This window comes from Xiphophorus hellerii, chromosome 14, assembly GCF_003331165.1.
Source record: "Xiphophorus hellerii strain 12219 chromosome 14, Xiphophorus_hellerii-4.1, whole genome shotgun sequence".
In the NCBI taxonomy this organism is placed as follows: Eukaryota; Metazoa; Chordata; class Actinopteri; order Cyprinodontiformes; family Poeciliidae; genus Xiphophorus; species Xiphophorus hellerii.
This window is the reverse complement of record NC_045685.1, coordinates 21,694,287-21,705,541: the sequence shown is the minus strand read 5'-3', so window position 1 is coordinate 21,705,541 and position 11,255 is coordinate 21,694,287. Positions and strand designations below refer to the sequence as shown.

General features: G+C 38.5%; 1 protein-coding gene across 1 annotated transcript; it reads left to right on the top strand.

Moving 5' to 3' along the window:
- Window positions 1–1,974: 1,974 nt before the first annotated feature.
- LOC116733441 (NACHT, LRR and PYD domains-containing protein 5-like) lies at window positions 1,975–10,222 on the top strand. Its single transcript, XM_032584296.1, has 9 exons — window positions 1,975–2,157; window positions 2,359–2,466; window positions 3,098–3,167; window positions 3,286–3,523; window positions 4,313–6,104; window positions 6,190–6,363; window positions 7,766–7,939; window positions 9,183–9,229; window positions 9,345–10,222. The coding sequence occupies exons 1-9, from the start codon at window positions 2,081–2,083 to the stop codon at window positions 9,884–9,886; spliced, it is 3,222 nt and encodes a 1,073-aa protein (XP_032440187.1). The 5' UTR covers window positions 1,975–2,080; the 3' UTR covers window positions 9,887–10,222.
- Window positions 10,223–11,255: the final 1,033 nt, after the last annotated feature.

Sequence of the window (11,255 nt, the reverse complement as noted above, 5' to 3'; positions counted from 1 at the left end):
AGAGCAATATCCAGGGTTGTAAAGGGGTTCAGGCAGAATTTGATGAGGGGCTTTCTTTCTATTCAGAACATTACCACCACTGAATTTAAGCATTTGTGTTCTAAGCAGAGGCTTTGCTTGCTTATACCTTGGGCCATCTCTGTAGCTGCCTCACAAATTTCTCTAGAACAGGAATTGGTTGTTGTGGTACCAAAGAAAACTCTCTCATCAGTCATCAACGACTATAGACCTGTTGCCCTGACATCCCAAATCATGAAGGTCCTGGAGAGAGTCCTGTTGGCCCAACTGAGTTAGCAGACGATCACATATCAAGACCCCCTGCAAGTTGCATATGCTGTGGAGTTGGAGTTAAAGACTCTTCAACAAACCCACTGTCATCTGGATAAAGCAGCAGCAGCACAGTGAGGATCATGTACTTTGATTTCTCCAGTGCATTTAACACCTGTTGAGCCGTTGCGTTAAACGGACTGGACCTGCACTATCGTTTTGCAGGTTCTGGTCCACTTAGAAACAATAAACGGTACTAAATAAAACTCCTCCCTAAAAGGGAGGAGGGAGGAGTAGACTGTCACCACCTCAGCACTGCTCCCTACTTCTTAAATGTTTAGATTTCACTTCTTCACATTTAATTTTCTTGTGGTGCAGGAACGTCTAAGGTAAGACAAAAGCCTATTTTATGAGCTTACCTCGTCTTTTACAGGTTTATTTTTGTAATTAACTTTATTCAAGTTATTTACATTCAGTATAAACCAAGCAGGGAATAAAAGTCAGTTTGGATTTTGTATTGGCTGATTTATGCAGAACAAAAACAATTGTTTTATTTATTGACAGTAAAGTAAATTAATATTTTTGAAGAGTAGTTTGATATTGGATTATTCATGGAAGTATTTCCTTTAAAATTCTTAAACTTACTTTGAGCTTCAATTTCTTTTGAAGCTACATCGATGGACATTTCTAGTGGAAATGAGATCAAGGTGCCAGTCAATTCTTTTAGATGTAATAATAATAATGACTATTTAATTTCCCTTTGGGGTCAATAAAGTATTTTTGAAGTGAAAATCTACAATTACAAAACTTCTAAAAATCTTTTCTCTCTGACTTCAGCTTCAGTTACAAAGCACAAATATTTTTGCATCAAAAGTACCTCCATACAAAACTCTTTGTCATTAATGACCTACAACAAACAGGTCAGACATCTTCTATAATCCATCATTATTGTTTGAATGTTTACATCACACATCGTTGTTGAATGAAGGCACAAACTGATGCGTCCATGAAAAAATGAAAGCAAATGTTAAGAGAATGGTTAAAGACTTTATTCATTATTTCCTTACACAATTTTCCAAGGGCATTTTTCTAACTTATTTGTTGTTGGTTGTGTTGTACAACTACAGATATAGAGACTGTAAGGATCTGTGTTTTTCTCTGTGTTGATTTTAGTTCCTGTGACTTCTGAGTCTCCGTGTTGTCCTGTCTTCCCCTTGATTGTTCCCAGGTGTGTCTCATTCCCTGATTACCTCCTGTGTATTTAATGTCACCTGTGTCTCTGTGTCTTTGTCGGGTCTGAGTCGTATGTGTTCTTCAGTCCATCGTCTTCTGTCCAGTCGCTACCTATGTTGAGCCCTGGTCTTCTGCTCAGCAGTGCTGCCTGGCTTTTTGGACTGTTTTTTAGGATTGTTCCTCATTATGTCACATTTATTCATTTCATCCTGGGTCTACTGCCTGCTGCCTCACTACCTCATGCCACAGTTTATGACAGAAACACTTAAAAAAAAATTGTACATTGGTACCAGAAGTGGTAACTAGTTTCATAACATTTTGGACAAATATAGTTTTACACCACTTTTTATTTTCACTTGCGTAACATTATAAAGTAATTGGCTACTCTTACTTGAGGAAATTTTATGACAACTTAATTTCATTGAATGAAGAATGGACTGAATTGTGTTAAATGCCCTGGAGAAATCAAAAGAACATGATCCTCACAGTGCTGCCTGCTTTGTCCAGCTGACCAATCTGTGTTTTTCTGTGTTTGAGGTGGAATGTATGGCTAAGTTGATGTTGACGTGAATTTGAAAACATGGAGGCATCTAATGACAAAGAAGAGGAAGTTCCTTGCTCTGAAACAACTTTATGCAAGGAACAAGAGGGCAAGAGGTAAGAATTCATATCTCTTCATAGACATTACATGCATTATTTTGTCCATATGGAAAATGGTGTGTATGGTCACTATTATTTTTACCTCAGGAAGATTAAAATTATAGATATCATTCTTAATTATATTAATTAACTCAAGACGTTTGTTTCTGACAGGAAATGTGACAGGTGTCTGACTGGTATTTACATTCTCATCCACAGGAAACAACAGAACGAAGAACCCGGACCATCCTGTCTGTCCTTCAAGAGCAGCCACTCAAAAGATCCCATTGTTAGTTTTAATCTTGACCAACCTTCAGATGCAAAGAGGTGAACTTCATGTAAATTGTCTTATGTTCTTTCAAAATTCTTGTTCTTAGAAGTGGAAAATTATATAATTGCATTTTATTATCAAACCAATGTCTTACAAATCAATCACCAAAAAACCACCATGGAGTTAAAAGGATATGGAAGGTAAAACAAATGAAAAAGAAATGTTCTGTGCCCAAAGATTCCCCCCACAAAGTTCCTTCATAGGGTTTTATGAAAAACATATATGTTGTAATAAATTAATACAAGTGTCATTCATGCTCAATGTGAGCATCCATTTTAAATATTTCTATGTGCAGACTGCACAACTGGCACACAGAAATATTTAAAAACAGCAGAAGTCCTGTCAGAAACATGTCAGCTGAAAGTGTCCTGTTTAGACCCATGCTATCAGGCTCATTAGCTACTTATTACCCTTGGGAGTTTCCATGTTTGAAAGTACAGTTTTGTTTCCCTTATGTGACATGTTAAGAAATTAAATGTAAATACATCTGTTGACTAAACTTCTAAATACAGTTAGCTACGTGACACTTGTCTTAAGGAGCACTCATTAGTATATATAGGTGTTAGTGACTTCTACTCAGTTTGTCCTGGAATCTTTGGAAGCTAATTCTCAGTGATTTCTCCTTAGACTTGATCAGATCTCTGACGTTGGTCAACCTCCCCATGAGCATCAAATGAATCTGGGCTCCATATTTATGGTCTGTATACCACAGATACTACATTTTCATTTCTTTTTTTGGTTCTGTGATGCACTTTATAGATCACTTGATTGTCAGATTTTATCAGATGGGTTATTTATATCTTATTTTGTTTCAGGAACTGGAGAAAAAGATTGTGATGTTTGTGAAGTATGAGCTAAAGGAAATCCAAAAGGTCTTGTGTTCAGATTACCCCGAATGTTCTGAGGGTCTGGAAGAGGATGAGAGGGTGTCTGGAAATAAGGATGAAAAGCAGAGCAGCAGCAGCAGGAGCAGTAGAGAGGCATTTTTAAAGATCACTGTTGACTTCTTGAGAATGATGAATCGAGATGACCTAGCTGACCTTCTGCAGAGCAGTAAGAGAGTTATTTTTCTACAGAAATAATAAATCTACCAACATTTTTAAAATGCTTGAAGTAAAGATAGTTAAACACTGATTATTTAAGAATACCTTTGGTAGTTGACACCAGTTTTAATTTGCTTCAAAGATTAATTAGCCTTAGAAGTATTTCTTTTGACATAGTGGACCTTATACAAGTTTCTAATATTTTCGAAACTCTTCTGTCAGGCAGTCTTCAAAATGTGAGGTGCTTGTCATGTATTTTCAGCTTGGTGTCATAGAATAAACAGTTGGATATAAACACTGTTTCTGTTGAGCACTTTACTTTGGGAAACTACGGGTTAGGACAATTATTAACACTAGCAATTTAGATCAAAATAACCATCTTAGGGCACAACTTGATCATCAGGAAAATAACAGCCAAAAACTTCAGTAAAGGTTTTGCTTATAGATACCTGCCTGAAACATTTAAGTGTCAACAATGCAAAAGCACCACAAAATTAAAATAGTGTGTCCTAAGCTAATTTATCTCTGCCAAGACACAATTTCTTGAGTCATAATCAGGGATGATGTCTGATCTGAGCATCATGCATATAAATAGTAGGCTAGCTGACACTTTAGAGTGCTTTGTTTGTCTGCAACAATGCACGGTAGGGAAGTTAATTATATTTTATGAATAATACTTTTGGTATTTGCAGATTATTTTTCTTGAACTCAGTGTCAAGGACAAATGCTTTTTAAGTGTGATGCATTAAAGCCAAGCACTAAATCACTCTTAAATTATAATTTTTTCTTTATCTTTTAGAGTCATTCATCACATGTCAACAAACACTAAAGTCTAACCTAAAGAAGAAGCTCCAGTTTGTGTTTGAAGGAATTGCTAAATCAGGAAATCAAACCTTCCTAAATCAGATTTACACAGAGCTCTACATCACAGAAGGAGACTCTGGAGATGTCAATAATGAACATGAGGTCAGACAGATTGAATCAGTGTCCTGGAAACCAGACAGACCAGAAACAACAATTAGACATGAAGACATATTTAAACATTCACCTGATAGAGATGAACCAATCAGAGCAGTGATGACAAAGGGAGTGGCTGGCGTTGGGAAAACAGTCCTAACACAGAAGTTCACTCTGGACTGGGCAGAAGACCAAGTCAACCAGGACATCCAGTTCACGTTTCCATTCACATTCAGAGAGTTGAATCTGTTAAAAGACCAGCAGTTCAGCTTGGTGAAGCTTGTTCACCATTTTTTTAGTGAAACCAGAGGAATCTCCAGATTTGAAGAGTTAAAGGTTGTGTTCATTTTTGATGGTTTGGATGAGAGTCGACTTCCACTGGACTTCAACAACAATGAGATCCTGACAGATGTAAGAAAGTCCACCTCAGTGGATGTTCTTCTGACAAACCTCATTAGCGGGAACCTGCTTCCCAAAGCTCACCTCTGGATAACCACACGACCTGCAGCAGCTAATAAGATCCCTCCTGAGTTTGTTGGCAAGATGACAGAGATTAGAGGATTCACTGACCCACAGAAAGATGAGTACTTCAAAAAAAGATTTAAATATAAGGAGGCCAGAATGGTAATCTACCACATAAAGAAATCAAGAACCCTCCACATCATGTGCCACATCCCAATCTTCTGCTGGATCACTGCTACAGTTGTGGAAGACATGTTGAACAAGAAAGACAAAGAGCTGCCAAAGACCCTGACTGAGATGTACATTCACTTCTTGGTAGTGCAGAACAAACTGAAGGTCATCAAGTATGATGGTCTTCAGTGTGAGACAGATTCACACTGGAGCGCAGAGAGCCGGAAAATGATTGAGTCGTTGGGAAAAATGGCTTATGAACAGCTGATGAAAGGAAACCTGATCTTCTATGAATCAGACCTGACTGAGTGTGGCATTGGCATCAGTACAGCATCAGTGTGTTCAGGAGTGTTCACACAGATCTTCAGAGAAGAGAGAGGGCTGTACCAGAACAAAGTGTTCTGCTTCGTCCACCTGAGCGTTCAGGAGTTTCTGGCTGCTCTTCATGTTCACCTGACTTTCATCAAATCTGGAATCAATCTGCTGGCAAAAGGTGAAACGAAATCCAAGGAATTAGAAAAAAGAAGCCATGAATTTCCAGAGACAGACATTTACAAGAGTGCTGTGGACATGGCCCTAGAGAGTCCAGATGGACACCTGGACTTGTTCCTCCGCTTTCTACTTGGTCTTTCAGTGGAGACCAATAGGCGACACTTAGGAGGTCTTGTAAAACAGACAGAAGAAAGTTTAGCAATTAATAAAGACACAGCCCAGTACATCAAGGAGAAGATGAATAATCACCTGTGTGTTGAAAAAAGCATCAATCTGTTCCACTGCCTGAATGAACTAAATGATCAGTCTCTGATGGAGGAAATCCAACAATCTTTAAATACAGGAAGTCTTTCAGCACACCAGCTGTCTCCTGCTCAGTGGTCAGCTCTGCACTTCATCCTACTTTCATCAGAAAAAGGTCTGGAGACATTTGATCTGAAGAAATACTCTGCTTCAGAGAATGCTTTACTGAGGCTGCTGCCAATGGTCAAAATCATTAGCAAAACTATGTAAGTAAAGATGTAGAAGAATTCATAAAATATGTAACAAATAAAACAATCAGATAATTACTTGGCCTTTCTTCTGCCCTTTCAGACTGAGTGGGTGTAACCTCTCAGAGAGAAGCTGTGAAGCTCTGTCCTCATTGCTCAGCTCAACATCCTCTAGTCTCAGAGATCTGGACCTGAGTAACAATGACCTGACAGATTCAGGAGTGAAGCTGCTGTGCAATGGACTGATGAGTCCTAACTGTGAACTCAAAATTCTGAGGTGAGATTCATTTAAATTCTTCTATTATCACGTTTGCCAAATTTATGAACATGTCTAAAACGTGTTTTCCATTTTCTGGAAAGAATTGCAAAACCTCTTGAGCAAATGTTCTTAATCCACTTCATCAGGGACCACTACCCTGCATATTTTAGATGTATTTCTGCTCCAGAACACCTGATTGAAAACCCAATCAAATACAGAGATTATTTAGGAAAACCTGCTTCTAGTGGTGGGCATTGCTGACTAACTGTTGCTCTAACTCTAATCCTAATTTGATAAATTGAATGATGCTGATACCCACCAAACAATGACCCAGCATGTGCTACAACAGCATGCCACTCAATAGAGTCAAAAGTTTTCACTACTCATCTATCTCTATGGTTGCACTTCAAGATGTGATTCTTTGGAACAGACCTTTCACTCATGGTTACACTTTTATAGTTGTGGATTATTGCTAACTCTGTTGCTGATTTTGTCCAATTTACCACAGCAAATCATGCAGGACATCAGTAGATTTTAGTGTTTAATGTAGAACTACACAGATGGATTTTGAGTACAGAAGAAATATTTGGTGCACCACATCATAAGTGGAGAACATGAAGAGAGAAAATGGAACTGCTCCTTAAACAGTCTTCACCCTTTTCAAAATAAGAGCACGGATATTATGTCTAACTTCCTGAAAAACTCTTCAGTCAGTCACCAAAACTTCCATACAGATGTTGAACTTTATCTGAAAGTTTAAAGAGTCAGCAAAATAATCTCTCCCTTTAGAAGCACAACGAAATTAATTTCAGTACAGCCGATCCAAAGAATAACAAGAGACAAACAAACAACATACGTTATAATGGCAGAGGCTGCAGCCGTCAAGGGAGATGGCCTTTTGTTAGGTGAGAAAAAATAATAACATGAGGGTAGATGAGGGAAAAACATGTTGGACACAGAGAGGGGTTACATAAAGTACATCTGCATGTAAAAAGCAACATATTGACACCATAAAAACATGAAGCATGTGGAATGGGACACAATAAATTGGCGAGTCCCAGCGCAGGCCATTCAGTTGAGTGATGTAGCCACCTGGTGCAGTTCAGACAACCACAATTGTTTTGGGTCAGGCCAACTCTGTTAATTTTTTCTGCCTTAAAGTCTCACTTGTTTAGACATTGTCTTTGTCTGTCTATGTCTACATTTAAATGGTGACTCCAAACAGAAAAAGTTGTGGTAAACATCTTCAGCTGACAATATGGACAGACACACAGTCTTCTGCAGACTGCTGCTTAACAGACATGCTCTACCTTTCTTAGCATGTCATCTAATTATTCCTGCTGAAAACAAGTTATAAAATGTGCTTCACATTGAGAATATAGGTGAGTGTTCCAACAATGTTGTGTGTTTGTGTCTGCAGGCTTTCAGGCTGCCTGATCACAGACGAAGGCTTTGCTGCTCTGGCCTCAGCTCTGACTATGAACCCGTCTCACCTGAAGGAGCTGGACCTGAGTTTCAATTATCCTAGAGAGGCAGGAATGGAGAGTCTAGCAGCTATACTGAAGAATCCAAGCTTCAGGCTGGAGTCTCTCAAGTAAGGAAATATTTTCTGCAGCCACACAGTGATACTCAGAATAATGTACTCAGGATTATTGAGGAACAAAAATCCTTGGGGAGGGGAGGAAATCTGGATAAATCAATGTGAATATAAGTGTAGGTAGGTAAACCCAGATCCCTCAACTAGCCTCAGACCAAGAAATGCTGGTTTATATCAGTAAGGACTTATGCTGCATCAAGGGAAATCAAGCTAAGATAGAGAAATAATTAATTGCTCATATCAGTGCAAACAATGTTGAACAGTGGTAATTTTAAGTTCATGTCCCTTCAACTTCAACACACACACCATGGTGCATAATCGCAAAGTGGAAAGATATGTTTTTATTTATCAATCATAACTGATATGACTTAAAAATACAAATCTCAACACTCCCAATTAGCTCTAGTCTATTCTAACACATGAATATGTTTGATCTAAATTTATTTATTTATTTTTAACAAATGTTAGGGTTATTCTATTGTTGGAATTTGGACTTTTTTCCCAATCTATTTTATTTATGCATTGTGTTAATGAGGGCAATAACAAAAAAATGGAGGAGGGGCAAATAAACTGTCAACTCTGAACAAAACTAGTAGCACCAGGAAAATATTATCTTCCGCGGACAAGAAGGCGCTCCAGAGGGTTATTAGGGCAGCAGAGAGAACCATAGGCTGCCCCCTCCCCACTATGGAACAGATTTACACTTCCAGGCTCCACAAGAAAGTTTTGGACATTTTAAATGACTCTTCACACCCAGGCCATGGTCTCTTCCAGCTGCTGCCATCAGGCAAGAGATACAGAGCAATAAAAACCAGGACAAATCGCCTAAAAAACAGTTTTTACCCGATGGCAATCATGGCACAAAATTCAAAGGCATAAGAACTTCTGCTCTTGACACCACTTTGTTAAAAATGTAAATTCTGTTGCGAGACCTCCAGGCGCTGCAACCATCTTCTGATGTCTATTTATTTCTCATTTTGTACTATTTATTTCTTTATCTTTGTATATTATGAATATACACATAACCTGCATCTTAACTCGAGTCGAGCAAATCTCAATCTCGTAATCTGTTGATGACAATGACAATAAATCTTATCTTATCTTATTATACATAGTGACAGAAACGCAGCCACAGATGGACTGAAGATTTCTTAGAAAAACTCAATGAAGTCTAAATTGGGGTGTCCATATTTGCATCTTGATAAATACTCATACCATCAAAACACCTCCTTTCTTACAGCATGGAGCCTGGAGGAGAAAGATGGTTGACACCAGGTCTGAGGAAGTGTAAGTGCATTTTTGATTCATAGCAGATTGTCCCATTTATGGATGTTCACCTTTGTGACAGTGAATTCAGAAAATTATACATCAGTAACTGCATTGTGTTTGTTCTGTCCTTCAGATTCCTGTCCACTAACAGTCGACCTAAACACTGTAAACAGATTCCTCAAACTTTCTGACAAAAACAGGAAGGTGACACTTGTGGAAGAGGAGCAGCCGTATCCTGATCATCCAGACAGATTTGATCTCCATCAGCTGCTGTGTATTGATGGTCTGACTGGTCGCTGTTACTGGGAGGTTGAGTGGGGTGGGAAAGTCTATGTATCACTGAGTTACAGGGGAATCAATAGAAAAGGAGTAAATGACGATTCCTGGTTTGGATTGAATGATAACTCATGGAATCTAGTCTGCTCTGATAATGGTTACACTGTTTGGCACAATGGAGAAAAAGCTTTCATCCCCGTCTCTTCCTACTCCTCGTCTCCCTCTGGCAGAGTAGCGGTGTATGTGGACTGTCCTGCTGGGACTCTGTCCTTCTACAGAGTCTCTTCAGATACACTGATCCACATCTACACTGCCAACACCAAATTCACTGAACCTCTTTATCCTGGATTTGGATTTGATAACAAGACAGGTTCTTGGATGTCTTTGTGTTCACTTTAAGCTCCCAAGTTTTAGTTATTGTCATCATTCATCTTGACTAAACTATCACAACAAATATAACATATTTTCCAGTGTCTTCAGACACACAGATCCACATCTACACCTTCAACACCAAATTCACTAAAACACTTTATCCTGGATTTGCATGCAGGAATCGTTGTATGGGTCTTGGTTCTTGTTTTAGAGTAATCTTTTCTAAGTTAGAACAAATCTAACTTTACATGTGTTTCTTGGTTTTAGATTAACATTCTTTGTAAAAATTTGTTCAAACAGCTTAAATAATCATAAAGTGCTTCACAATAGATACTACAGTCTGCAGGAACTCCAGCACCACCCTGTTGCATTGTCGATGCGCTCAGGTCTGTCCTGAACCTGTCCACTAGATGGTGCATTTAGCAAATTTTCCAAATCACACTCATTTCAGTTCAGCACAAGCCCAGCAGCAAGCCTTAAAGGTTTTGCTAAAATCAGACTTTCCAGACTAGGGGTCATTGTCACTTCCTATTTTGTGGCTCAGGATTGGTGGGGACTTCCTGTAGGGTTTAGAACATATCTTGTGTGTTTGTCAAGATTTAGAGGATATAGTCTCAATCTTATGTTGGAGGAGCCACCCGATAATCTTAATTTTTTTTCTGAGTGGGCAGGGCTTACGTGATTTCATTAAACTACTACACCAATATGTGAAGCAGAACCCCCTGATGATGCACAAAAAATCTGGTGCAGATCAGATGATGTATCATGGAGATATAACTGTTGGAATAATTTAGGGGGCGACCTGGAGTCAAATTTCAATATAACCTTTTGACCTCTAAAGAGGTTAACAAAGATAAGTTTTTTGGTACAAATTGGATGATGCATGTGTGATTTAGAGCCAACATTATGTAAACTTCAAGGGATTAGAATTCGTCATTCTATCACAGCAACATGCTGCAGCCACCAGCCATTGCTGAGAGAAGGATTCAGCATCATGTTGTTCTGTCATTGGACTCAGGTCTAAATTAGTATGAATCAAACAGCAAAATTATGACCACCAGCAGGAAAACAGGTGATCTCCTGTTCAAAGGGGCGGGGCTAAGGTGATGTCACATATTGACCATGTGAATGTGATCAATGCTGGTCTGTTATGACACATAGAAAGTCTGAAGCAGCTGTCAGTTTGTGTGTGGAAGTGATTCCATCTTTACATTTAAGTTTCTTAAGAATTTCACAGACTGTTGCATAATGGAATTACTTAATGTAACTTGTATTATATACTGAAGTCTTTTTATAACTGGGTGGTCCTAAGAGTGACAGACATACTGTATGCCTACAATCCTTTTGCCAAAAAACTGAAATTAATATTTAAAAACTTTTATCATGTCTTTTACTG